The sequence below is a fragment of the Myotis nattereri genome, assembly GCF_964212035.1.
Source record: "Myotis nattereri genome assembly, chromosome: 4".
Classification (NCBI taxonomy): Eukaryota; Metazoa; Chordata; class Mammalia; order Chiroptera; family Vespertilionidae; genus Myotis; species Myotis nattereri.
The window spans coordinates 41,144,096-41,171,225 of NC_138079.1; the positions used below are offsets into that span (position 1 = coordinate 41,144,096).

Consider the following 27,130-nt stretch of genomic DNA (forward strand, 5'->3'; position numbering starts at 1 on the left):
CATCAATGTGATAGAGAAACATCGATCAGTTGCCTCCCTTCCATGCCTGACTGGGGACTGAACCCGCAACCTAAGTATGTGCCCTGACTGGGAATCAAACCCACAACCTTTTTGTGTATGGGATGACATTCCAACCAACTGAGCCACCGGCCAAGGCTACACAAAAATTTTTTAATGCTTCCTCTCTGTCATATATCCTGCCATTATAAGTTTGGATGTTTTATAATTTTTTTCTGTAGTTGTGTGTTTGAATCAGGATCCCAGTAAGGTTTATACAGTGCAACTGCTGAGGCTGTGATAAATCTCACATAATCCATAGCTTTCTCTTCCATCTCTCTTCTAAAATGTTTTTTCCCTTTGGACCTATGATTATGGAAGACTCTAGTTTGTCTTAAAGTGTACTTCAGAGTCCATATTTTATGGATTACTTCCCTATGGTATTAGGTATTTATTTTTGAGAATGGTCAGTGTTTTCAAAACTGAGTCAAAATTTAATTAGCTGATAAATATTTTTTAAGTGAATCAAATTATAATTGATAGCCATCCCTTCCATTGCAGAAATTGAAGCCTTATTATTTAAAATAGCTCTTAAGACTATTTATTATTTCTAATTTTGCTAACTTTAAGTTGTTATAAGAATATTTTTGTCTTATTTGACATGAATTTATCTTACCTAGGAGCCAGCATCTGCATTAGCAACAGAGGATGCATCCTTAGAAGGTTCATCATTAGCTGAAAGTTTGAGAGCTGCAGCAGAAGCTGCTGTATCACAGACGGGATTTAGTTATGATGAGAATACTGGACTGTATTTTGACCACAGCACTGGTTTCTATTATGATTCTGTAAGTATCTCAAACCTTTCAGTACTGTAATTGTATACTTAGATGTTTGATACCAAATATTAAACCCTAAACTGAACTAAGGAAAGCAAGAAGCTGCATTTAAAAATTATGTTTGATTCAAAGGTATTTGATAAGAGTAAAGAATTATAAAATAGCTTGTGATACTATACTTTTAGGTTTACAATTAAGTAAGTTAATTGTGATTATTATAAATTGATGTAATAAAAAGGAATGTACAAAAATGTTGGAGTATTAATAAAGGCGGACAACTACATTATTGGAAAATTTAAAGAACCTACACTAACATTTTTTAATAGAATTTATAAGGAAGTGACATTGTTAACTCTAGGCTTGGGGTGAGATTTGTTTGTTTGTTTCAAATACTTTTGAACCATTAGAGGCCACAGGGGGGGTCTTTTTCTTGAATTTTCATTAGCATGGTTATTATTAATATTTTATATTCTTTGGATTTTAAACATTTCACTTTTACAAAATCAATCTGTTAACAGTGAGAACTAGGAAGGCAGTGTGGAATCAGAAATATAATGTGCCACTGACTAGGACAGAACTAGAAAATTAAGTTCTTGATTTATACAGTGTGATGGCTGTTGAAGTCTAGTACTTAATTGGATTTTTAATCAGGACTTGACAATGATGGTGAAACTCACTCACATACCTCAACCTTGGTGGTCTAGGCATGTGATCTGATCCTCAGGAATTATAGAGTCTAATGCCCAAAAGTGGACCAGGTATTCACTATTCCAGTTCTGGAAGTATTGTTAACTAACCTAGGGAACATAATGATATTGCTAAATATCTTAAATAGGGATTTCATGAGCTAGTTTGCACTTAGTATATGGACTTTGTAAATCCTTTGTATAGAGAGGGTTTTCTTTCACTGGAGTATGCTTATAGATAATGCTAGTTAATATCTAGAAAACTAATGTTTAAATGCTTATTTCTAAAGAGAGTAAGCTATTCTTTATTTGGTTTCTAAGAAAATACAGAGTTTCTGAGTATATGACATTGTTCTTGATCATTCTTTTACCTTCCTTTCTGTATCTTTCCTATGGACATTCTGTAAATGGTTATTTACATTCTGCAGGTTATATGTGTCAGTAAAATAGGGACCTAGTTGTTTTGCCATTTTTATTGTGCTAATTTTCATCTTTTAATTAAATAAAAATTTAAATATGTCTTTGAAAATGCCTATATTTTGGACTGAAGGACATACCAGATTAAAAGGTTTGAGTTTTAAACATTCTGTTATCACTAGAAATAAGATTAGAGCACAGTCATTCAGTGTTTTAGTTATGTGAAATATAGCATTAAAAATATTTTTGTAAGAAATCTACAAAATGGATTAAAGACAATAAATTGCAATAGTATCAACAGTTGGAAAAATAAACTATCTTTTTCAAGAAGTTATAGTTTAATCTCAGTATGTCATAAGAGGTTTGATCTGCATGGATTTCTGATGAAAAGAAAATACAAGCTTTTAATTAAGTCTTGATTATAGAATATTGGCCAATATCTAAAAAATACAGATTGCATAGTTTTATCTTTCTAGTTTTCATCTATAATTTGCCAAAATTTATTTTTGTGTGGCTGCTTTACTTTTTTTTTTAAGTCTTTAGATACTGTAGAATCAATTAAGTGAAGATGATTTTTTAATCAATTTCTTTGTGTAAAAAGTTATGGACTTAACTTTATTTCCAAGTTTTTCTACAAGACTTTTAGTCATGAACATTAAAAGGCAAATCTTTGTTTTATGACATTGAGAAAGGGGCTCAGCGGTTTATAGTACCAAACCATTATTGTGTAATTTTAAGGATAACGAGTCTGTAATTGCTTCCATGTGCTCAGCATTTTCTGGTGCATGCCTTCGTTTTCATAACTTCTAAAAGGCTTCTTGTTACAACTTTCTGTTGATGTATTAAGTTGAACCATATGAAATTGCTGTTTCTGCAAGTTAAAAAAGTGGTGAAATGTTGGTAATTTTATGATTCAATTTAATATTTAAATGTTCACAGTTTTTCACCCCAGGAAAATTAGAGCAGCTATTGAATGGTGAAGTATTTTGAAAAATTACCTATTTTTGAAAACACCTATATTTTGTACTGAAGGACATAACAGATTTTTCTTTCAAAAAAAGTTTTTATGGGTTTTAGAGTGAGAGGAAGGTAGAGGGAGAGGGGGGAGAGAGAGTGAGAGCGATATCGATGGGAGAGAAACTTTGATTGGCTGCCTCCTGCTTGCCCCTTACTGAGGATTGAGCCCACAGTCCTGGCATGTGCCCTGACCTGGAACAGAATCAGTGACCTCTCGCTACATTGGAATGATGCGCAGCCAATTGAGCCACTCCTGCCAGGGCCAAGCATTTTTCATTGTGATATTTTAATTACTGTCTTCAGAAAATACTGTAGTTATTAAAAGAAACAAACATTTACTATATTTGAATATGTTTGACATTTCTGTTATTTATTTTTCTATTTTATCTTATATAAATAGTACTTACTGTTTTGATTTTAAAAGGAAAATCAACTATATTATGATCCTTCCACTGGAATTTATTACTACTGTGATGTGGAAAGTGGTCGATATCAATTTCATTCTCGAGTAGATTTGCAACCTTATCAGACTTCTGGCACAAAACAAAGTAAAGATAAAAAGTTGAAGAAGAAAAGAAAGGATCCAGATTCTTCTACAGCAAATGAGGAAAAGGTATTGTCTTCTAATTTTTAAAATTAACATAATGGTGATGTAGTGAAGTCAAAATTTTTGATGAAACTGAAAATCATTCAGTAACTACATTTCAAACATATCCATTAAAGTAACAAGGTATCAGAATCTATTAATTAAGGAGCGTTTGTTTACATTAGTCTGTTTCACAAATTCTCAGTCACTAGAAGTCAAGGAATTTCTTAAAAGTTTGAAGGAGGTATATTTAGGGCAGATAAGATACTCTTAAGTTACATAATTTGGAAGAAGAACTTTCAGACCCTTGGTTGATAAGTTGATGTCAGGGCACAATTCACAATAAAACAAAAACATAGTTTATAAGTAGATGTATATAAAAATTCTGCTTTCTTAGTCACTTTGAGCAATTTCTTACCTATATTATGTTAGCAAACATTTAAAAAAAATCCATTTCTGGCAAATATAGAGTAGATACATTTTCATTAGTAGTGTAAATTGGTATCTTTTTGGAAAATAGATTGGTTGTATCAATAACTGTAATAATGTTGATATTTTTTAATTGGAAAATCTCATTTCTGGTAATTTATTGTCTATATACTAATATATGAAAGTCTAAGCAACCAGCGGAGTGGCTGGTAGTTATGACATGAACTCACCACCAGGGGGCAGATGCTCAGTGCAGGAGTAGAAACCACAGGCATGGAAACATGGAACAGACTGATGAATCTCAGAGGGAAGAAGGGTGGGGGGGAGGGCGGGAAGAGATTAACCAAAGGTCTTATATGCATTCTAGAGGGCCAGTGCACGAATGCACCTGTGGGGTCCCTTGGCCTGCCTGCACCCTCTCTCAATCCAGGACCCCTCAGGGGATGTTGGACTGCTGGTTTCGGTCTGATCCCCACAGGCCAGGCTGAGGGACTCCACCTGCTGGAGGGATCCTGCTCACTCTGCAGATGCCCTTTAAGCCCCTGTACCACCCCAGGTGCGGCTGGCCGGGGAGGAACCTTGGGAGGTTGGCTCCAGGGCATGTCCAGCCCGTCTCCCCCAGTCCAGCCCCACCAGCCACCTTCTAATTAATTTCCTTTCAATGTGCACAAATCTGTGCACCAGACCTCAAGTTATTTTATAAATCCAAAGAAAGAAAAATGCCTTTGTTTAATCATATAGCAATATTTATAAGATCAGAGAGTTAATAGTTCAAATGACCCAAAAGATATTGGTTAAGAAAATGATAATACATTTAATTGGAAAAGCATTATTTATGACTTAAAATGGTAGTTGTAAAGAGTGAGGGGAATTTTTAAAAAAAAAATATTATTATTGATTTCAGAAAAGAAGGGAGAGGGAGAGAGAGATAGAAATATCAATGATGAGAGAGAATCGTTGATCGGCTGCCTCCTGCATGCCCCCTGCTGGGGAACGTTCTGCAACCTGAGCATATGCCCTTGACTGGAATTGAACATGGGACCCTTCAGTCTGCAGGCTGATGCTCTATCCACTGAGCAAAATCAGCTAGGGCAGAGTGAGGGGAATTTTAAAAGTACGTTAAATTGGAAAAAGGAAAATAACAAAAAAGTTACTAATGCTTGCTCTTAATGTGTTTCTGCTCACTTCACAGATAAGGTTGATGGTTTATAGGCAGGAAAGGAGGCTTATTGTGAATTCTGGCAACTATTTGATACTTTTAAGATATTATCTCATGTTTTCTCTTCTTCACCAAGGGGAAAATATTTTTAAATGTATAATACCAAAGTTCAAAGATGGAATTGGTATTTTGTTGAATTTATCTTCTGTTCTTTGTTTGATTTGTTATTTCTCTACTGTTTTCACAGAGTACATAAGAATTAAAGAATATGTGACTAAAATACTAAAAATGATTTTTCTCTTTGCTCTCCAGAATTATGTTTTAATCACTCCTACTTGTTACTAGTGGTTGAACCGTTTGAGAAGATAGGTTGTAAAATTACTTCTGCCTAGCAATAAGAAAAGAACATATACCTATCATCAAAAGGCCTTCCCTGACAAACTAGAGAATGACATTTGAAAGCATTCGGTGAGATTTTGGTTTAGTTTAGCTCCCATAACTGCTTATCTCTGTTTTTATTTTATTTTTTAATCCTCACCCGAGGACATGCTGAAAGAGAGAGAGAGAGAGAGAGAGAGAGAGAGAGAGAGAGAGAGAGAGAGAGAGAGAGAGAGAGAGAAGAGAAAGGGAAAGGAAAGAAAGAAGAAAAGGAAGGAAGGAAGGAAGGAGAGAAAGAGAGAAAGGGAGAAAGAAAGAAACATCAATCAACTGCCTTTCATAGGCGCCCCAACCGGGAATTGAACCGCAACTCTTGGGTGCACAGGATGATGCTCAACCAACTGAGCCACTCTGACTGGGACCATAAATGCACCTTTTTATCATCCTTTGAAAATATGTGAACTCTAGGACAGGGACTTAAGAAGAAATTCTGATGAAATTTTGAGAATTCCTTGAGAATTCTAAAAGGTAGTTGTGAAGCATGGGAGACCAGTTAAGACATCATCACCTCTTCTTTGTTTTTTAAGATACTCGTGAGCGTCATTCTTTGTAGATGGAGGGTATGTGGAAAGATGAGAGTAGAGTGAGGTGATTGGAGTAATTAACTTGAAATATGCATTTGTACCTCAATGCCCACATGTAGGCCCCCTTATCTCTGAATGTTTAACATTCTGGCAAATAGTTTTTTTTAAAGTAGCACCTCTGGCAGTTTCACTCATTTTCCCCTTGCGTATGCTGTCCTATAAGCAGTAATAAAAAAATACATGACTGGAAACTGCTTTTTATTTATTTTTTTATTTTTTTAAATATATTTTATTGATTTTTTACAGAGAGGAAGGGAGAGAGATAGTCAGAAACAAAGATGAGAGAGAAACATCAATCAGCTGCCTCCTGCACATCCCCCGACTGGGGATGTGCCCACAACCAAGGTACATGCCCTTGACCGGAATCGAACCTGGGACCTTTCAGTCCGCAGGCCGACACTCTATCCACTGAGCCAAACCGGTTTCGGCTGGAAACTGCTTTTTAAAAAGAATATTTAGATAGGAAAATTCTTTGTTATAATTCACAATGGCCTTTAAAGCTCATAGTTGTTCAGCTCCTTGCCCTTGTTCTTGTCCTTTGTGAGTTTGTAGTGCTGGAAGTGTATATAGTGTATTACACTGTGAGTGCTGAGCCAGTCTCCAAACTGAATTTATGCTACTGTTAAAATATGTGTTTAAGATGCTCTCATATTTTATAAAATAACAGAAGAATATATGAATTCACTTCATCATGTGGCTGTAAGGTAGAAAGAAAATTCATTGTGTTACAAACCAAAGAAATAAGGGGAACATAATAACTCTATGCTTTTTCTATGGTTAAAAGAATAGATTTGTTGATTTATCAAAAGGCATGCCCAATATAATTGTATAATCTATATATGTAAAACCCTAATATGCAAATAGACCAAATATGGAACAGCCAAACAACCAGTCGCTATGACGTGTGCTGACCACCAAGGGGTGCATGCAGAACATGGCCGGCGTTGGCCTTGGCGGGATGGTGGAGCAGGTGAGCCGGGGCACCCGACCAAGGCAGGGCTTCGGTCACTGTCATTGGGGCGAGCCTCTGGTGGTTACCGAAAACTCTTTGCTCCCGCGTGCCACGGTCCCTCCCGGTGCTTGCACCTGCTTCTGGCGCCAGCCCCACTCGCACTCTCTGCCAGTGCCAAAGCTGCCGCTTGCACCCGCTGCCGACGCCTGGTGCCGGCCCTGATCACTCGGCGCCATCAGTGGGTGTGAGCAGCAGCTGCTGGTCCCGATCACCCCTGAGGGCTTCTCCACCTCCCTCTGCTCCTGAGGGGTGATCAGGACAGCAGCTGCTGCTCGCACCTGCTGACAGCACAGGCCCCAATCGCTCCACACCATCAGCGGTGCGAGTGGGGCTGGCGCCGTCAGCTTGTGGGAGCGATGGTGGCAGGGGAGGGGATGCCGGCAGATGGGACCAGGGGCTGCAGCAGGAAGGGCTGGGTGTGGGCGTGGAGGATGGGCCGAGACTTCCTGTGCCCACTGCAGGCTCGCAGCCCAAGTTCCTTTCAAGGTGCGCGAATTCGTGTACTGGGCCCCTAGTAAATTATAAAAGGCTTATGCTAGGTAATTTGGAATTTTGGAATAAAAGGGATATAACTAACTAATCTGCACATTAAGCTGTTGTGTATTATCAAATCAACTCTATAAAGTGCTAATTTTTTAAAAAATATGCTTTTATTTTTAGAGAGAGAGGAAGGGAGAGGGATAGAGAGATAGAAACATTGATGAGAGAGAAACATCATTGATCAGCTGCCTCCTGCACACCCCCTACTGGGATTGCCCTGCAACCCAGGCATGTGCCCTGACTGGGAATCTACTAGTAACTGGTGATCTCTTGGTTCTTGGTTTACCGCTCAACCACTGACCCACACTGGCTGGGCTATCAAGTGCTAAATTTTAGCAAAACTATTCTGCTACATTAGGTACATTTGGATTTTTAAATCCCTGCTGTAATGAAAGCCAACTCTGTATTTTATGTAACTTGATAATTGGTTAAAAGTTCAAAACAAAATTTAGGGTAGATGTATTCTCCAGGCCTTGGTCCAGTAAGGTAGCCTCTAGCTACATGTGGCTATTGAGCACTGGAAGTATAGCTGGTAAGTATAAACCACATTCAATTTTGAAAATAGTACAAAAAAACCTATGTAAAATATTTCATGGGTAGTTTTTATATTGATTAAATGTTAATATATATTAAATGTTAATATTTTGTAAATACTAGGTTAGATAAAGTATTAAAATGAATTTCACTTGCTTCTTTTTACCTTTTTAATGTGGCTATTAGAAAATTTTAATTATAAATATGGCTTGCATTATTTTTTTGTTGGGACAACATTGGTCTAGACCAGTCAGTGGTCGGCAAACTCATTAGTCAACAGAGCCAAATATCAACAGTACAACGATTGAAATTTCTTTTTTTTTTTTTTAAATATATTTTATTGATTTTTTACAGAGAGGAAGAGAGAGAGAGAGAGAGTCAGAAACATCGATGAGAGAGAAACATCGATTAGCTGCCTCCTGCACATCCCCCACTGGGGATGTGCCCGCAACCCAGGTACATGCCCCTGACCGGAATCGAACCTGGGACCCTTCAGTCTGCAGGCCGACGCTCCATCCACTGAGCCAAACCGGTTTCGGCTGAAATTTCTTTTGAGAGTCAAATTTTTTAAACTTAAACTATATAGGTAGGTATATTGTTATTAGCTTAATTAGGGTACTCCTAAGGCTTAGGAAGAGCCACACTCAAGGGGCCAAAGAGCTGCATGTGGCTTGCGAGCCGCAGTTTGCCGACCACGGGTCTAGACTATCACTTGGTCCAAATAATATGTGACAGTTAGGATGTTGAAAATAGATAAGAAGAGAGAATTGGGATAAATTGTAAGCATAGTCTGTATCACTTGGTAATTGATTTCATGTGGTGGTTAAAGGGATGTCAAAGATAACTAAGATTTTTTTTTTTGGATGCTAAATGGATGGTAATAAGTTTAATCAAGAAAGGGAACATGAGCAGAAAAAGGGGTACAGATAATAGCTATTGTTATCTCATTGTACATATATCTTCACTAATTCATTGTAACATTTAGCATTATAAGATGGTCATGTTTAAGATTATCCTCCCCACCCACCTTTTTCCAGGATTTGAATTCAGAAGATCAAAAAGCATCCAGTGTTGAACATATAAACTGCAGTGAGGGAGAAGATTGTGCAAATGTGAAAAAGAAGGCCAAAGTTGACATTCATTACAAAAATAGTTCCCATGAATTCACTGTTCCAGTTATCGGAAAGACTATAGAATTTCCTCTTAATGAAAACATCTATAATTCGACTTCATTTAAAGATGAGAAAATCATAGAGACTGATAGTGAGCCAGAAGAAGGTGAAATTACAGACTCTCAGACTGAGGACAGTTATGATGAAGACATTACCAGTGAAGACAATGTAACTGCAGAAGATACTGAGGATGAAGGTGAGTAAATAATTATTATTTAATTTCACACAAATAACTCAGTCTGGTTATTGTAAACATAGCAACAGTGTTAAAAATGTTAGAATAATATATCTGCCAAAAATTAAACATTGTTTTAAATTGATTATTTTCATGAAATCATTGAAAATTTTGTGGGCCACCATTGCTTATTCTTAGGGAGTAGAATGTAAATAAATGACTAACACTTGAACCTTAAGTTTCATTGCATTGAATGGCCTGGTCAATAGAACACAAAACCAAGTTACCTATGCCCTAATCCTAAAGTATGTATTAAGTCTGTTTTAGTGGTTTAGATATTTATAGCGCACTTTTATAATTGAGAGGGGGAGAGCAAATTGCCTTTAAAAAATGTAGTCCATGAATTCAACTATATAGGTATTATATAAATCTATTTTTTTTACTTGAGGATATAAAGACATACTTTTAAAACCCAGGATTTCATATTAGGGTATATGAGTTTATTTTGTTCTTAATGGAATTACTTATATTTTAAAAAAGGGTAGACTCAATTCTTCTAACTTAATATAAACATACTTGTTTGTGATATTTTTAAATTCCAAGACCTTAAAAGAGAGTTATTTTACAATTGTGATATATGCTGACTTTGCTGAATACCTTTAGTTTGATCACTTTACATTGGTAACAGTGTTTAGCCTTACTAATTATATGTCATATACGTACGAGGATTTAAGAAGGTTGTTTAAAGCAGAATTAAGACTTTTGATTAATAAATTTTTATTTTATGGATACCTCCTACTATCCCTAGACATGTCTAATTTTTTTTCCATAGCATTTGGTTAATATTTACCCACTTGTTTCTTTGACAGATGAGGAAAAAATTTGGCCCCCTTGTATTAGAGTAATTGTTATTAGATCACCAGTGTTGCAGACAGGATCACTTTTTATCATTACAGCTGTAAACCCTGCTACCATTGGAAGGTAAAATGTTTAATATTATTATATTTGTCTTATTTTAGTGGATTGTACATTTCTTGAGCAGTTATCATGTTACTTGTTACTTGAGAACTTGTGCATGGTACCCAAAAAATATTACTGGCACTTACTTACCTTTGTCACTTGGTTTTGGAAATCAGTTGTGGACTGCCTATATAAAGAGATAAAAATCTCAATGATACCTTTCACAGAGACTTTTGTCAATCTTCTTACCTTTTGTACTGCCTTTTTTAGGTTTAAATTACTTCCCTACACTCAGTATTGGCCTCTTTCTCTGCTTCTTTTCCTTTACCCCTTTGTACCTTATAATCAGCTTGCTAGAGAGGTAGGTTTTAATCATGAATAAGATAATTTCCTTTCTTTCTAACTGGAAAAATAATCTATCCTTACTTAATTCAGATTCTATGCAATACCTTAATTTTAAATTCTTAGAGAATAGTACATACCTTTTATATGTAGTAATAGAAATGGGAGCATAGTCAAGTCAATAGATCTGGAATAAATAATTGACTTTAGTATGAAGGATATTTTGTCTCACTGAATGTTTATTAGCCTGGGATATATGTATCAAAGAATAAAAGTATTTCTGGAACCTTTCAAGTAGGAAATTTAGAGTATGATTAAGGAAACTGGTCTTAGTGTGATAGACTTGCATTTTAACATATCTTTTGTTTGTTTGTTGTTTAAAGTATTACATGTGTCTCCTTTTTCCCCTATTGACACCCCACCCCGGCCACTCCCATCCCCAAAGGTCAGGCCCCCACTGCCCCAGTGTCTGTGTCCATTGGTTATGCTAATATGCATGCATATAAGTCCTTTGGTTGGTCTCTAATGCCCCCCCCCCTTGCCTCTTGTCTCTGGATCTATTTTTGTTCATCAGTTTATGTTGATCATTATATCCCACATATGAGTGAGATCATGTGATATTTATCTTTCTCCAACTGGCTTATTTCGCTTAGCATAATGTTCTCCAGTTCCATCCATGCTGTTGCAAATGGTACGAGTTCCTTCTTTTTTATAGCAGCGTCGTATTTCATCATGTAGATGTACCACAGTTTTTTAATCCACTCATCTGCTGATGGGCATTTAGGCTGTTTCCAAATCTTAGCTATTGTAAATTGTGCTGCTATGAACATAGGGGTGCATATGTCCTTTCTGATAGGTGTTTCTGGTTTCTTGGGATATATTCCTAGAATTGGGATTACTGGGTCAAATGGGAGTTCTATTTTTAACTTTTTTAGGAAACGCCATACTGTTCTCCACAGTAGCTACACCAGTCTGCATTCCCACCAGCAGTGCACGAGGGTTCCTTTTTCTCCACATCCTCACCAGCACTTGTTGTTTGTTTATTTGTTGATGATAGCCATTCTGACAGGTGTGAGATGGTAGCTCATTGTTGTTTTGATTTGCATCTCTCGGATAATTAGTAACTTTGAGCATGTCTTCATATGTCTCTTGGCTTTCTATATGTCTTCTTTTGAAAAATGTCTATTTTGGTCCTTTGCCCATTTTTTGATTGGATTGTTTATCTTCCTTTTGTTAAATTATATGAGTTTTCTGTAAATGTTGGAGATTAAACCCTTATCTGAAATAGCATTGGCAAATACGTTCTCCCATTCATTGGGCTTTCTTGTTTTGTTGATGGTTTCTTTTGCTGTGCAGAAGTTAGTATATCTTTTTTTAAACATTATCTTTTAAAACAAAATATTTTTAAAAATTATTTTCATGTCTCTAAGTGCTGCATTTACATATGCTCCATAAATTATTAAAGACATGTTTCTTAACTGCAGAGAAAAAGATATGGAGCATACTCTCCGAATCCCTGAAGTTGGTGTCAGTAAGGTAAGCTCTTTGATTTTACAAATACAGCACGTTGATATAATTTTATAAGTCATCATTATAGCAGAAAGCTTACTTTTTCCCATTTAATAGAAAGGTTAATAGTCAATGTAGTAATGCTAATGAAAGTAATGCAGATTTGTTTGTTCCACTGCTTGAGAAAATAAAAATTAACAACAATTTGAATGAACTAAATTATGTTTGATTTTTAAAAATCTGGAGCAAGAGTAGAGAAAATGTGGACTAATTTAGGTACATGAAGTAATACCAATTTAACAGGTATCTATTGAGTGAGATAAATATGCTAGATATTATGACAGTTCAAAAATGAACCAGACCTAGATTCAGGCTACTTTTAGTTGATGTTTATTTAGAGTCCAGAGTATTTTATAACCCTGGAACAATATATTCTTTCCTAGTTGAGCCTCTAATGGTTTCTTTCAGGAAAAAGAACAGTTGAGTTTTCAAAACAATAAGGACAGAGTTACAACTTAAATCACAAGTAAAAAAGCAAAAAGGTATAGCTTCTGAGAGTCTATATTTCATATTTATCTTTTTTGTTCTGTATTTTCTGTTGTTTTTCTTCCTCTCTTCTATGACTATAATCTTTCCCCCTTTTTTGTTTTTCTTTTTTGACCTTTGATCATTCCCATTTTGTTTCTATTTAATGGGATTATAATATGAGTCTAAGGTATATATTTTATATGATTTTTGTTTTTTTGAATGAAATTTCTCACAATTACTTTGGACGTCCAGTTATTTTTACTGTGTTTGGACTCATTCAGAGAGAAGTAAATCCTCATAATCTTAACTCTGACCAAATTATCTTGCTTTTTAACTTTCCTGTGAACCTTTATTCTTTTGCCCCCAAAGAAAACCCAGTCTGTAACTTAAATAGCAAAGAACTCTTTCCCCCATGCCAATCTAAAAACACAGGTTTTTCAGTGGTGGCATTTCTGCCTTTTCTTTCTTTCTTTTAAACTAACATGTCCACTGGTGGGGTAAATAATCTGTTAACTATGAAATAAGTTTGACAATATATATTATATCACACATATCCAGGTAGATAAAAAAATTAAATCCTCCCCCCCCAACCCCCCCCCCCCCCCGCTACACACACACACACACACACACACACACACACACACACAAACACAAACATACGCACTTTGTATTACTATTAGGGAAAAAAACAGAAACAAGTATTTTACCACTGGATAAAAGATTTCATAAGTTAAAAGAAAAGGGGGAAAAATCATAGATGACAGGACAATTTTAAGTAATTTAGGTTTGAAGTTCTTTATATATTAAGAAACAAATTTAAAAGGCAAACTAGGATAGTCAGAAAAATATGACAAAATATATCTCCTTTACATTTTAAATGTTCATACAAATTCACTTTAAAACCCCACTATGATACCAATAGATAATTAAAGCACATAAACAATTCACAGTAGAGAGAATATCATGGTTATTCTATGAAAACAAATTTTTCTCATAATTTACGAAATACAAATGAAGCCAAGATGTCTGTTTTCATTCATCATATTTATTAAATATCACTCCTATTGGGAGCATAATTTAGAACAGCTTTTTGGAATAAGGTTCCAAGTCAGGAGACTTGAAAATATTTAAATTCTTTGATATACTTATTATCTAAACAACCCAACTGAATAAAACATATGAAGGGCATGTAGAGGAAATTTACAGAATAGGAAACCCATATGGTTAATAAGTATAAGAAAAGGTTTCAACTTCAGTAGTAATCAGGGATGTGCAAATTTAAATTACAGTGATGAGATTTAATTCCACACCTATTATGCTTGGAAAAACAAAATTCTGACAATACCAAGTGTTAAGTCTATTAGAACAACAAGAATTCTTATTGGCTGCTGATGGGAATATAAATTGGTACAACCACTTTGGAAAACAGTATGGCAGTATTTAATAAAGTTTAAGATTTGCATATACTATTGCTTAGTAATTTTATTCCTAAGTGTATACTCCAGAGAAACACTTGTATTGTCCACAAGAATATTTAATGTACAAGAATGTTCATAGAAACACTTAAAGAAATTTTTAACCTTAGGGGAAACTTGGATATCCATTATCAGAAGAATATGTAGATTGTGGTGCGTTTATACAATCGATTACCATTCAGCACAGTGGTACAACTGTGCACAACACCTGGATGTACCTTATAACCTAATATTTAACCAAAGAGGCAAAAATAAAAGAAATATGTACAGTAGCATACATTTGCCAGAACTCATCGGCCTATACATTTAAGGCCTATGCATTTCCTGTATATAAATTACATCTCAATTAAAAATTCATACAGTATGACTCTCATATCAAGTTCTGAACTAGGCAAATAAACATGTATTGTTTATGGATACATAGATATGTGGTAAAATTGTAATGAGATGTGTCATCCTATCTAATAAAAGAGAAACATGGTAATTAGCGTACGACCGCTACCCTTCCCATTGGCTAATCAGGGTGATATGCAAATTAACTGCCAGCCAAGATGGCGGCTGGCAGCCAGGCAGCTGGAAGCGAACATGAGGCTTGCTTGCTTCAGTGACGGAGGACTCCAACGTTCCCCGCCTGCCTTCCCGGCATCTGAGCTTGCAGTTTGAAACATTGTAACAAATATAGAAGCTAAATAAAACCCCAGAAACCTGCTTTCAGCGAGCCGGGGATCTCAGAGCTGGAGTTATACATTGTTTCGATTATAGAACCCAAACAAACCAGATACCTGCTTTCAGCAGCAGAGGCCTCAGAGCTGGAGCCAGAGCTAAAGCTGGCCCAGAATAAAAAAAAAAGAAGAAGAAAAAAAGGAGCAGTTGGGAGCTTCAGTCACCCGCCAGCCTGAAAACAGCCCTCAGCCCCGCACCCAGACTGGCCAGGCACCCCAGTGGGGACCCGCACCCTGAAGGGTGTGTGACCAGCTGCAAACAGCCATCATCCCCTCATCCAGGCTGGCCAGGCATCCCAGTGGGGACCCCCACCCTGAAGGGTGTGTGACCAGCTGCAAACAGCCATCATCCCCTCACCCAGGCTGGCCAGGCACCCCAGTGGGGACCCCCACCCTGATCCAGGACACCCTTCAGGGCAAACCAGCCAGCCCCACCCATGCACCAGGCCTCTGTCCTATATAGTAAAAGGGTATTATGCCTCCCAGCACCGGGATCAGCGAAGCCACGAGGCCTGCCGGCACCGGGATCAGCGTGACAGGGGATCACCCTGATCGCCCTGCGGCTCTGTGTGTGACAGGGGGCGGGGCCACAACCTCCTTATCGACCTGCTCTGTTCGTGACGGGAAGGCGCCCCAACCCACTGATCAGCCCTGCTCTGTGCCTGATAGGGGGGAGCTCCCCAACCCCCTGATTGCCCTGCAGCTCTGTGTGTGACAGGGTGTGGCGCCCCAACCCCCTGATCGGCCCTGCTCTATGTGTGACGGTGCGGTGCCCCACCCCCCCAACCCCCCCACGGGCCCTGCTCTGTGTGTGACAGGGTAGAGCCATAATCTCCCCATTGGCCCTGCCCTGAGTGTGAGAGTGGCGGCGCCCCAACCCCCTGATCGGCCTTGCTCTGTGGGTGATAGAGGGCGGCGCCCCAACCCCGCCCCCCCACGGGCCCTGCTCTGTGTGTGATGGGATAGAGCCATAACCTCCCCATCGGCCCTGCCCTGAGTATGACAGTGGCGGCGCCCCATCCTCCTGATCGGCCCTTCTCTGTGGGTGACAGGGTACGGAGCCCCAACCCCCCTGATGGGCCCTGCTCTGTGTGTGACAGGGGAGAGCGCCCCAACCCCCTGATTGGCCCTGCTCTGTGTGTGACAGGGGGTGGCGCTGCAACCTCCCCATCGACCCTGCCTTGATGTGACGGGGCGGTGCCCCAACCCTCCAATCGGCCCTACCCTCAGCGTGACTGAGGGTGGCATTGCAACCTCCCAATCTGCCCTGCTCTGTGCATGACGGGGCGGCGCCCCAACTCCCCAATCGGCCCTGCTCTGAGCCCGACCAGAGGCTGCACCTAGGGATTGGGCCTGCCCTCTGCCACCCGGGAGCAGGCCTTAGCCAGCAGGCCGTTATCTCCCAAGGGGTCCCAGACTGTGAGAGGGCACAGGCCAGGCTGAGGAATCCCCCCTCCCCCTCGAGTGCACAAATTTTTGTCCACCGGGCCTCTAGTCTATAATAATAAAAGCACAATATGCTAATTAGACAGGACAGTCGAACAACCTTCCAAACGTCCTTCTGGACGTAGCCTGGGCTGCGAGGGCCAAGGCAAGCTGCTACAGCTGCGAGGGCCGAGCCCTTTGCACAAATTTCGTGCATCGGGCCTCTAGTCTATATATATATATAAAAGGCTAATATGCAGTGCCCCCTCAGGAGTTTGATCAGGAGTTCAGCTGGCAGCTGGGGAAGGGAGGCCCCGGCCAGCAGCCAGAAGACCCCTATCTGCCATGATTGCTGGCCAGGTCTAGGGACCCTACCCGTGCATGGATTTCATGTACCTGGCCTCTAGTGATTAAACATCGAACCTCTGAAAAGGAAGGGTGGGGGATAGATGGAGTGAGGTATACATCGATGGATAATTTATTTTAAAAACCTGAGGCAAATATGGAAAAATTTATTAAAGCTGGGTTACAGGTAGATAAGTTCAATATATTCTTTTGTGTGTTTGAAACATGTTCATGAAATTTTTAAAAAATAACCTTATTGTGATATAGTTTATACACCATACTAGAGGCCCAGTGCACGAAATTCGTGCACGGGGGGGGGGGGGTGGCGTTGTCTCAGCTCAGCCTGTTCGCTCTCCAATCTGGGACCCCTTGAGGGATGTCCGACTGCCCATTTAGGCCCGATCCCACTGGGGCTGGGTCTAAACAGGCAGTCAGACATCCCTCTCACAATCCAGGACTGCTGGCTTACAACCGCTCACCTGCTTGCCTGCCTGCCTGATTGTCCCTAACCACTTCTGCCTGCCAGCCTGGTCACCCCTAACTGCCCTCTCCTGCTGGCCTGGTCCCTCCCAACTGCCCTCCCCTGCAGGCCTGGTCGCCCCCAACTGCCCTCCCCTGCAGGCCATCTTTGACCACCTGGGGGCGGCCATCTTGTGTGTTGGGGTGATGGTCAATTTACATATCACCTCTTCATTATATAAGATACAATTTGCCCAATGGAAGTATATAATTCAGAGGTTTTTTAGTGTATTCACAGAGTTCTGCAATCATCACATCAATTTCAGAATATTTTCATCACCAGAAAAAGAAACAAAGTCAATAGTAATCACTCATTTCTTTCCAACCTCCACAGCCCTATGCAACCACCAGTCTTGTCTCTATGGATTTGCCTTTTCTGTCTATTTTATGTAAATGGAACTGTATAACATGTAATCTTTTGTAACTAGCTTTTTTACTTAGCATGTCTTCAAGATCCATCCATGTTGTAGCATATGTCAGTACTTCATTTCTTTTTATTGCCAAATAATATTCCATTGTATGGATATACTACATTGTATTATTCATCAATTGATGGGCATTTGAATTGTTTCTACTTTTTGGCTATTTACCAGTCAACTGCCATGATATTTTGAATTCAATTAAAAAAGGTCCACTGCTTGTGTCTATAGATGGTTAAGAATAATGCTGCTATGAACATTCATGTACAAGTTTTTGTTTGGATGTATGGTTTTCTCTTGATACAGACCTATGAGTAGAATTGTTGGGTTGTATGGTAACTCAGTTTAACTTTTTGAGGAACTGCCAGACCCCTTCAAAGCAGCTGCACCATTTTACATTCCTACCGTATTGTATTGTATTGTGTATGACATTTTTAATTAACTATTTCTGCAGCTCTTTATCCACTTAAAGAGACATGTATTGAATACATATTCAGTATTCATATATATGAGGCACTGTGATATATACTGAGAGGCAAGCAAAAATGTAAACTAATGTAAGCAGTAATTGTAAGCAGTATAATGACATTCACATATTCATGTAACTTCATAAATATTAGATAAACAAAGTGCTGTGGAGCAAGAATAGAGTAATTAGTCCTGAATATTAAAAACTGGAAAACTTCTCTGAGAAGTTGACTTTGAATGTTTCAAATCACCTTTTGAATTTAGAACTTTTAATGATATAGACAAGTACTTAATTTGGTAAAAAAATAATTTCAAATTGTTTATATGGTATAGTCTCAACTATATTTTAGAAGTAGGAAAGGTAGGACACACTGAATTATTGATAGTTATAGGTAGAATTATAGGTGACTTTTTCATCTGGAGCCTCCACATTTCTACCAGAAGCATCATAATAGTTTTGTATTCAGAAAAAGTATTAAAAATAATAAAAGTTAAATTATCAGGGCCTAAACTCCATTGCGTCTTATCATAGAGAAATTGTTATCTATGGTTTTAAAAAAGTATACTATTTTATAATTATCTTGTTTCTTTTTTAAGTTTCATGCAGAAATTTATTTTGACCATGACTTACAAAGTTATGTCCTTGTGGATCAAGGCAGTCAAAATGGTACAGTTGTTAATGGAAAACAGATTCTTCAGGTGAGTGTGTGTGTGTGTGTGTGTGTGTGTGTATGTGTGTGAATACATATATATATATAAAAATTACTTGCACATTATTTTTAAAAAATGAACTGAAATTTTTTATTCCTGAAGGCCATAGTTATTATATATATCATTTGGTTAGGTCAGTGTTCAAGTCCAAATATGTTACATGGAAGGGAATTCTGAAAAAGGGTTGAAGAAGGATATAATTTAATACTTGACTATTGAGTTTTGACTTCTAATTATGTATCTATGCCTTGTCTTTAAGAGATAAATGCATTTTTAAAAATACATTTTTATTGTTTCAGAGAAGGGAGAGGGAGAGATAGAAACATCAATGATGAGAGAAAATCATCTGTCACTGCCTCCTGCAAGCCCCTTACTGGGGATTGAGCCTGCAACCTCAGCATGTACCCTGATTTAGACTTGAACCTGACCTCATGGTTCATAGGTAGATGCTCAAACACTGAGCCACACTGGCGGGGCGAGATAAATGCATTTTTAAAGCTATTCAGAGTAAATGTCTTTATAGCTGCTTTAGGGGTCCTTTTTTGTGTTTTTAAAATTTTATTTTAATGAAAGTATTGCTAAACTTTAAATTCCTTGAAGGTAGCAGCTATGTCTATCCAATTAATTCTTCTATCTTCAACATGTAGCAGAGTGCTTGGCACTGGAAGGGAGGACGTATTCTTAAAAAATGAAATTGTCAAGAGGAAGAAGAATAATGATGCACTTATCCCCTGAACACTTAGTCCTTTTTACCAGAATTATTCGTTTTGGTACTAGATTGTTTAAAGTTTGGGTGGGTATTTCTCTGATAGGATTGGGCATGGAGATAGGAGATTGTGTTACCTTCTCCACTAGTAGAACATTATGGATCATCCTCAAGTTGTGGAAATGTGTGTGCATATGTGTGCCTGTCTCATTGAGAACCATCTCAAAAATATTTTTGTTATAATCAAACATTACTTCCATTTGACATAAAATAATCATATGTAACTGTTTTGGATTTCTGTTTTGTAATTTTTCCCTTCAGCCTAAAACTAAATGTGACCCTTATGTACTTGAGCATGGAGATGAAGTGAAAATTGGAGAGACTGTGTTGTCCTTTCACATTCACCCTGGCAGTGATACCTGTGATGGCTGCGAACCAGGGCAGGTTAGAGCTCACCTTCGTCTTGATAAGAAAGATGAATCTTTTGGTATGTGAAACTATTTTTAATGTGCATAACTTTCAAATTCACTGGAGTGTGCTAAATATGTATCAGTTGGCTACGAGCTTCATATCTTGACATAATACTGTGTTGAGAGAATTTATATATATTACTGATTTTAGAGAGAGGAAGGGAGAAAGGAAGGGAGAAAAGGAGGGAGGGAGAGGGAAAGAGGAAGAGAAAAAGAGAAATATCAACGAGAGAGAGAGAAACGTCCATTGGTTGCCTCCTGAACTCTCCCTGACTGAGGATTGAACCTTCCATCTTTTGGTCAGGACAATGCTCCAATCAACTGAGCCACACTGGCTAAGGCGAGATAATTTATATTTCAATAAATATTGTCAAATGAGACTAAGAAATGACATGTATTTAAAATTTGAGAACTAGGCTAGTCTGTTATGATTGTAGTTGATTTTTCTGTGTAATAGCTATTTTATAGCATTAGGTTACTTTCTGACTAGGAGGTAATCATTAGCTCTGTCTTTGCTAATCTAGTTTAGGCTTTTGAAGCAGCTATGTATTCTTCAAAAGAGTAATTGTGACACAACTATAATAAAGATTGGTTTTCTTTTAACATTTATTTACTGATATGAAAAAGTCATCCACAGTTAAACTCTGTCATATAATAGTAACTATCTACAAAAAAGAGAAAGATGCAAATTGACTGTACCTCACGACACCCACCAGCCAATCAGGAGTGAGTATGCAAATCAACCCAGCAAAGATGGCAGGCTAATTTACATACTCAGGGGCTGAGTGGCCGGGGGCAGGGTGGAATGCTTGCAGTGTTGCCATGGTGACGACGCAGGTGTTGTGCACCGCCCCAGCCACTCCAGGCCTCTGGGAAGGCGGAAAGGCAGCTCTGGGCCGGTGCGAAGGTGGTGCCAGCAGCCAGGGGAAGGAAAGCCCATTCTTGCATGAATCTTCGTGCATCGGGCCTCTAGTTATAATAATAAAAGTGTAATATGCTAGTTAGACCGGATGTCCTTCCTTCCAGAAAAAGCCACAGCAGAGGCCCCGGCTGTGGTGGTGATGGGTGGGGTTGGGGCCAAGACCCTTGCATGAATTTCGTGCATTGGGCCTCTAGTAGAAAATAATAGGTCAAGATATTAACACATTGTTTGCGGGTAGTTTTTATCGCGCGCTAACAGGTGGCGCGGGCCATTTTTGCTAATTTTTTGCGCAAATGGCAACGTTTAGTAAAATTACTATAACTTTAGTTTACGTATTTATACATTACCCACATTCTACCGCTAGTCTATAAAAAACGTATTAATACGTGTCCCGCACTCTACTACACTGGTAGAATGTATAAATACGTAAAACGTGTAAACACGTTTTCCCGCATACAGTGTGTTAAGAGTTATTGTTTGATACGCTTTCCTACTATAGTTTATGTTGATGTATCATCTAAGTATACACCATGATTTTCTGTAGAAAGTAACACTGTGGGAAGTTGCTATTTTGCTTTAAACTCACTTATCTAAGGCTTTTAAAATTTAAATAGATACCTTGAACTAGTAAGAACAAATTTTTTTCATATCACTTTCCCCCCTAAATATCAATTTTACATGGTCATTGTATATTTTTGTTTTCTGCTGCTAGATCATGAAAATAAGTATGACACTTTACAAAGTAATATAAATCTTGGGGTCTGTGGTTTTTCTTTTGCACATGCCTGCGTTTCTTTGGAAAAGTCACAGTATTTAAGAATCTTAGTGTTTGGTGTTTCTTTTGTTATCTATACTATTACATTCCTATAATCTTTGGATTTTGGTTTATTTTCCAAGTAGATTTAATTACCAAAATGTTGAAAGGACATCATCACAACTCAAGATTTCTTTATATTAATGTTTATTTGCACTTTTGATTAATTTATAGATGGGATGAGAATATTATTAATTAGTTTTTAATTATTAAATATGACTTTTATATAAAATCTGTCAGCTTTAGTGAGTTTTTCTTTTTAAATCAGACTCACTTTTTCCTTTTAGTTGGTCCAACACTAAGCAAGGAAGAGAAAGAGTTGGAAAGGAGAAAAGAGTTAAAGAAAATACGAGTAAAATATGGTTTACGGGTAAGGATGTTAAGTATTATTATATGTGTACCTGATTTTGAATAAAAATGCCTTTAGATATGCATAGTCCACTTTAATATATATAAAAATAGTTATTTAGAATGATTTTGAAGTTTATATAATTTCTTTTAGTTGTTTACTGTTGTTATCTTAACAACTGTTGAGGTTGAAGTAGAAAGAGGATAATAGTACCCTACATTTTTAAAAATTTAAATTCTTTATTGTTTAAAGTATTACATATGTCTCCATTTTCTTCCCTACATTTTGATAGCCATTTCTGGTTTTAAAAACTTGCATTCAAATGTTACCATCAAAGAACATAGTTGAAGGACTAATGCTGCCTGATTTCAAGACTTGTTATAAATTACAGTAATACAGTATAGTATTGGCATAAGGATAAACAAGTCAGGGAAATAGAATAATGAATCCAGAAATAAATCCATATAGATAGACAGGTGTGTGTGATTTCAGCAAAGGTGTGAAGCAATTTGGTGGAGAAGGGGTGGTTTTTTTAAATGAATAATTTAATTACCTTTTGCAAAAATAACAAAAAGAACTTTGATTCACCCCACATAATATATAAATGAATTCAAAATGGATCATAGTTATGAATTTAAAATCTAAAACTATAAAACTTTTCTAAGCAAACCTTTTAGGCAAAGACTTTTTTATATATCTAACACTGAAAGCACAGTTCATAAAAGAGCATATTAATAAATTGCACTTCCTCTAATACTGTTTCTCCAAAGACACTGTTAAAAGGATGAAAAGATAAGCCACAAACTGGGAAAAATATTTGCAAATCAATCTGAAAATAATCATACATCTTATATCTAGAATTCATAATGAACTCTCAAAATGCAGTAAAAACAAGTCAATTAAAAAATGAGCAAAAGATTTGAATAGATACTTCCAGCTGATGTACAGATGTCAAACACATGAAAAGATGTTCTGTATCAGTAGTCATTAGGAAATGCAAATTAAAGACAATTAAAAAGACTGACCGTAACAAGTGTTGGTAGGCATATAGAGGAATAGGAACTCACCACTCTAATCCAAGGTATTTAGCCAAGAGAAATGAAAGCATATGCTCATATAAAAACTAGTAAACAAATGTTCATAGCAGCAATTTTTCTAATAGCCAAAACTGGAAAAAATTTATGTGCTCATTATGAATGGATAAATAAACTGTGGTATATACCTCTGTGGTCAAATACTATTTAGCAATAAAAAAGCATGAGCTATTGATACGGGCTGCAATATGGATGAATCTCAATTATGCTGAGTGAAAGAAGCTAGACAAGAGTACATAGTATATACTTCCTATATAATAAAGAGGTAATATGCAAATTGACCATCACACCCTCACAAAATGGCTGCCTACGACCAGGCTGGCAGGGGGGTTAGTGAGGGTTGACCAAATGACTGAACAGCAGGCTGCGTGGGGTGACCAGGCCAGTGGGGGCCATGAGGGGCGACCAGGCTGGCAGGGGGAGCAGTTGGGAGTGATCTTGCTGGCAGCAGGGGCAGTTAGGGGCGACAAGGCCTGCGGTGGGGGGGAAGGGGAGTTAGGGATGATCAGGCCGGTGGGGCGTGGGCAGTTAGGGGCAACCAGGCAGGCAGGCAGGTGAGCAATTAGGAGCCAGTGGTCCGGGATTGGGCCTAAACTGGCAGTCGGACATCCCCTGAGGGGTCCCAGATTGGAGAGGGTGCAGGCTGGGCTGAGGGGACCCCCCCACACACACGAATTTCATGCGCCGGGCCTCTAGTCTATTTACATAAAATTGTAGGAAAACAAACTTACATGTGATAGAAAGATTGCCTGGTTGCCTGAATACAGGAGAAGAAGAATGCGCAGGGAGGATTTGAGGGATAGATTACAAAAAAGGACAAGGACACTTTTGTGGGAGATGGATTTGTTTATTGATTGGGGTGATGGTTTCATAGGTATAGACACATCTCAAAAGTGTCTAAGTGTACACTTTATGTGTATTTTATTGTATGTTAATATACCTCAATAAGGCTGTCCCCCGCTGCTGTAAAAAGTATTGCCGTTAATCCTGTAAGTAGACCAGGAAGGTACTATTTTCAGTTTGCATTTGAGAAACTAAAGCTAAGGGTCACTCAGTTACTAAGTGATAGAGCTAGGTACAGAATCTAGGTCAGTGACAGCGAACCTATGACATGCGTGCCAGAGGTGACACGCGAACTCATTTTTTTGGTTGATTTTTCTTTTTTAAATGGCATTTAAATATATAAAATAAATATCAAAAATATAAATCTTTGTTTTACTATGGTTGTAAATATAAAACTTCTATATGTGACACGGCACCAGAGTTAAGGTAGGGTTTTTCAAAATGCTGACACGCCCAGCTCACTGACCTAGGTCTAAATTAGTGTATTTGTCCAGTGCTTTTTACACTTCATGAAGATGTGGGAAAGACGCTCCAAAATAATATATGTACTGCAAAATTTTATTTTTTTGTTACTTTTGTGCTAAGGGACGGAAATCATAATAGAAAAAAAAATGTCAGGGAACTAATTTGGGAGTAAAATAAAAGATATATAAGGAGGGAATAAAATGTTTTCTCAAAAATTTTAACTCGCCGTAGCTGGTTTGGCTTAGTGGATAGAGCATCGGCCTGCAGACCAAAGGGTTCCGAGTTGATTCCAGTCAAGGGCATGTACCTGGGTTGCGGCCTTCTCCCCTGCCCAGGACCTGGTCGAGGCTCGTTCAGGAGGCTACCAATCAATGTGTGTCTCTCACATCGATGTTTCTCTTTGTCTTTCCCTCTCTCTTCCACTCTCCCTAAATAACTCAATGGAAAAAATATCCTCAGGTGAGGATTAACAAAAATATAAATAAATAAATTTTAACTCAATTTCTGAATCATCTTTTGGAGAAAAGCCCATTGAGATCAGTGGTTCCGTTTTGCTTCTCTGATTACAAGCAAAATTAGGTAAAAACTTCTGTGGTACTTTCCTTGAATTGCTCTAGCAGCCCTTAGCAACTCTGGATGAATGTCGTACTTTTTCATAAAGACCAACAAGTAATAACAAAGGGTGGAGAGAAGCCTTCTCTGAAGCTCCAAGCTAAATTGACTACCTGCTCTTTTGTGCTTACTGCCACATACTATGTATACCTCTGTTGTTGAACCAATCATATTTTAGCTTGGTAAAGATTATGTGTCTGTCTTCCTGGATTATAAATTTCTTTGTATTCCATCACCTAGCATGGAGCTTAGCATACTCTTCACTTAATAAGAATAAGGAGCATGACCCGGCTGGTGTTGCTCAGTGGTTGAGTGTCAACCTATGAACCAGGAGGTCACAGTGTGATTCCTGGTCAGGGCATGGGTTGTAGGCTCAATCCCCAGTGTGGGGCGTGCAGGAGGCAGCTGGTCAGTGGTTCTTTCTCATCATTAATGTTCCTATCTCTCTCTCTCCCTCTCCCTTCCTAGTTCTGAAATCAATAATAAAAAAAAAAATTAAGAATACAGAGTATGTTAAGCTCCATGCTACTTAACATATTCTTTACTCATAATTCACATATGATTTATATTCTGTATACAATTTGTGTTTTAGTACAACTTTGAATAATATAAACATTTTAAAGGGGATGGAATAAAAATAGCATATTCAATAACATAATTGTCTTCATTTATATCATGGTTTGTTTTAATTAATTGTTTAATAGAGACCACATTGAACAATATTGCTAATAAGGCAGATATACAGACATTACATTTTTATATATGTGTTGTTTTCATTGAGTATTTTGTATTTATAAAGAATACAGATTATGAAGATGAAAAGGCATTGAAGAATCCAAAATATAAAGATAGAGCAGGGAAACGGAGGAAGCAGATTGGAAGTGAAGGAACTTTCCAAAGAGATGATGCTCCTGCATCTGTTCATTCGTAAGTATTAACTTTTTCAAAGTAGTCTCTAAAGTAGTTGTACCAATTATTTTTAATTTATTCATTTATTATAAATGTGACCTATAAGTGGTCTTTTAGAAATCAGTTGTCTTAATTTTTTTTTAAAGTGAAATTACTGATAGCAACAAAGGTCGGAAGATGTTGGAAAAGATGGGTTGGAAAAAAGGAGAGGGCCTGGGGAAGGACGGCGGAGGAATGAAAACTCCGGTAAGACTTGCGTTTTCTTTCACTCTTTATTCTTTAGCAGGTTTGTTGGCTGTACCTAATATGTGCCAGGCATTGCCTTAAGAGCTAGCACTATAGTAGCAAGCAAAAGCAGACGTGACTGCTGCCTCAGTGACATTTATGATTACCAAATATATATATGTGCATTGTTTTATTTTGGTTTAATATTTTCAGGAAGCCTCTTAAGAGTTTTTCCTTCAGTGGAGCTAGGATAGTAAGTGTTATTTCCTGAGTCAAGGTTTTTCTCTCTCTTTTAGTTGTTTTTAATGATTTCATGGTACCAAGCATTGCAGGAGCAGTTACAGTGTTACTTTACAAATAGGCAGATTTTATATTAGCTGGAGAATCTGTTTTGGGTTCAGGAATCAGAGCATGTAACAAGCAATAGAGAGAATAATGTTTGAAAAACAATACAGTGATTTAATGCCAGTCTCATGGTTCATCGGAATTCAGATTATCTTTCACAAAAACCTTATAAAGTAACATGACAGAAGAACTTTCTTCATAATTATTTGGTACCTAAAGAAATAATAAATGAATCACTGAGTTTAATGTAAATTTTCTCATTTCTTTGATATACAATGGGAAGAACATGGGTTTTATAGCTAGACCTAGGTTAAAATAGTGCTCTGCTGCTTACTATCTGTGGGACTTAGGGCAAGTTTGGACTTCAGTTT

At 37.8% G+C, this 27,130-nt stretch overlaps 1 protein-coding gene across 2 annotated transcripts in view; it reads left to right on the forward strand.

The window, feature by feature from the left end:
* AGGF1 (angiogenic factor with G-patch and FHA domains 1) overlaps positions 1–27,130 on the forward strand; it is a 62,371-nt gene that overhangs the window by 5,328 nt on the left and 29,913 nt on the right. For both annotated transcript variants that reach the window (XM_081090169.1, XM_081090168.1), the window contains exons 4-13: positions 678–842; positions 3,378–3,566; positions 9,273–9,603; positions 10,452–10,563; positions 12,369–12,420; positions 18,892–18,993; positions 20,033–20,198; positions 22,205–22,287; positions 26,080–26,207; positions 26,336–26,435. In XM_081090169.1, the coding sequence (XP_080946295.1) occupies positions 678–842; positions 3,378–3,566; positions 9,273–9,603; positions 10,452–10,563; positions 12,369–12,420; positions 18,892–18,993; positions 20,033–20,198; positions 22,205–22,287; positions 26,080–26,207; positions 26,336–26,435 (1,428 nt within the window). The remainder of the gene's footprint in view (positions 1–677; positions 843–3,377; positions 3,567–9,272; positions 9,604–10,451; positions 10,564–12,368; positions 12,421–18,891; positions 18,994–20,032; positions 20,199–22,204; positions 22,288–26,079; positions 26,208–26,335; positions 26,436–27,130) is intronic.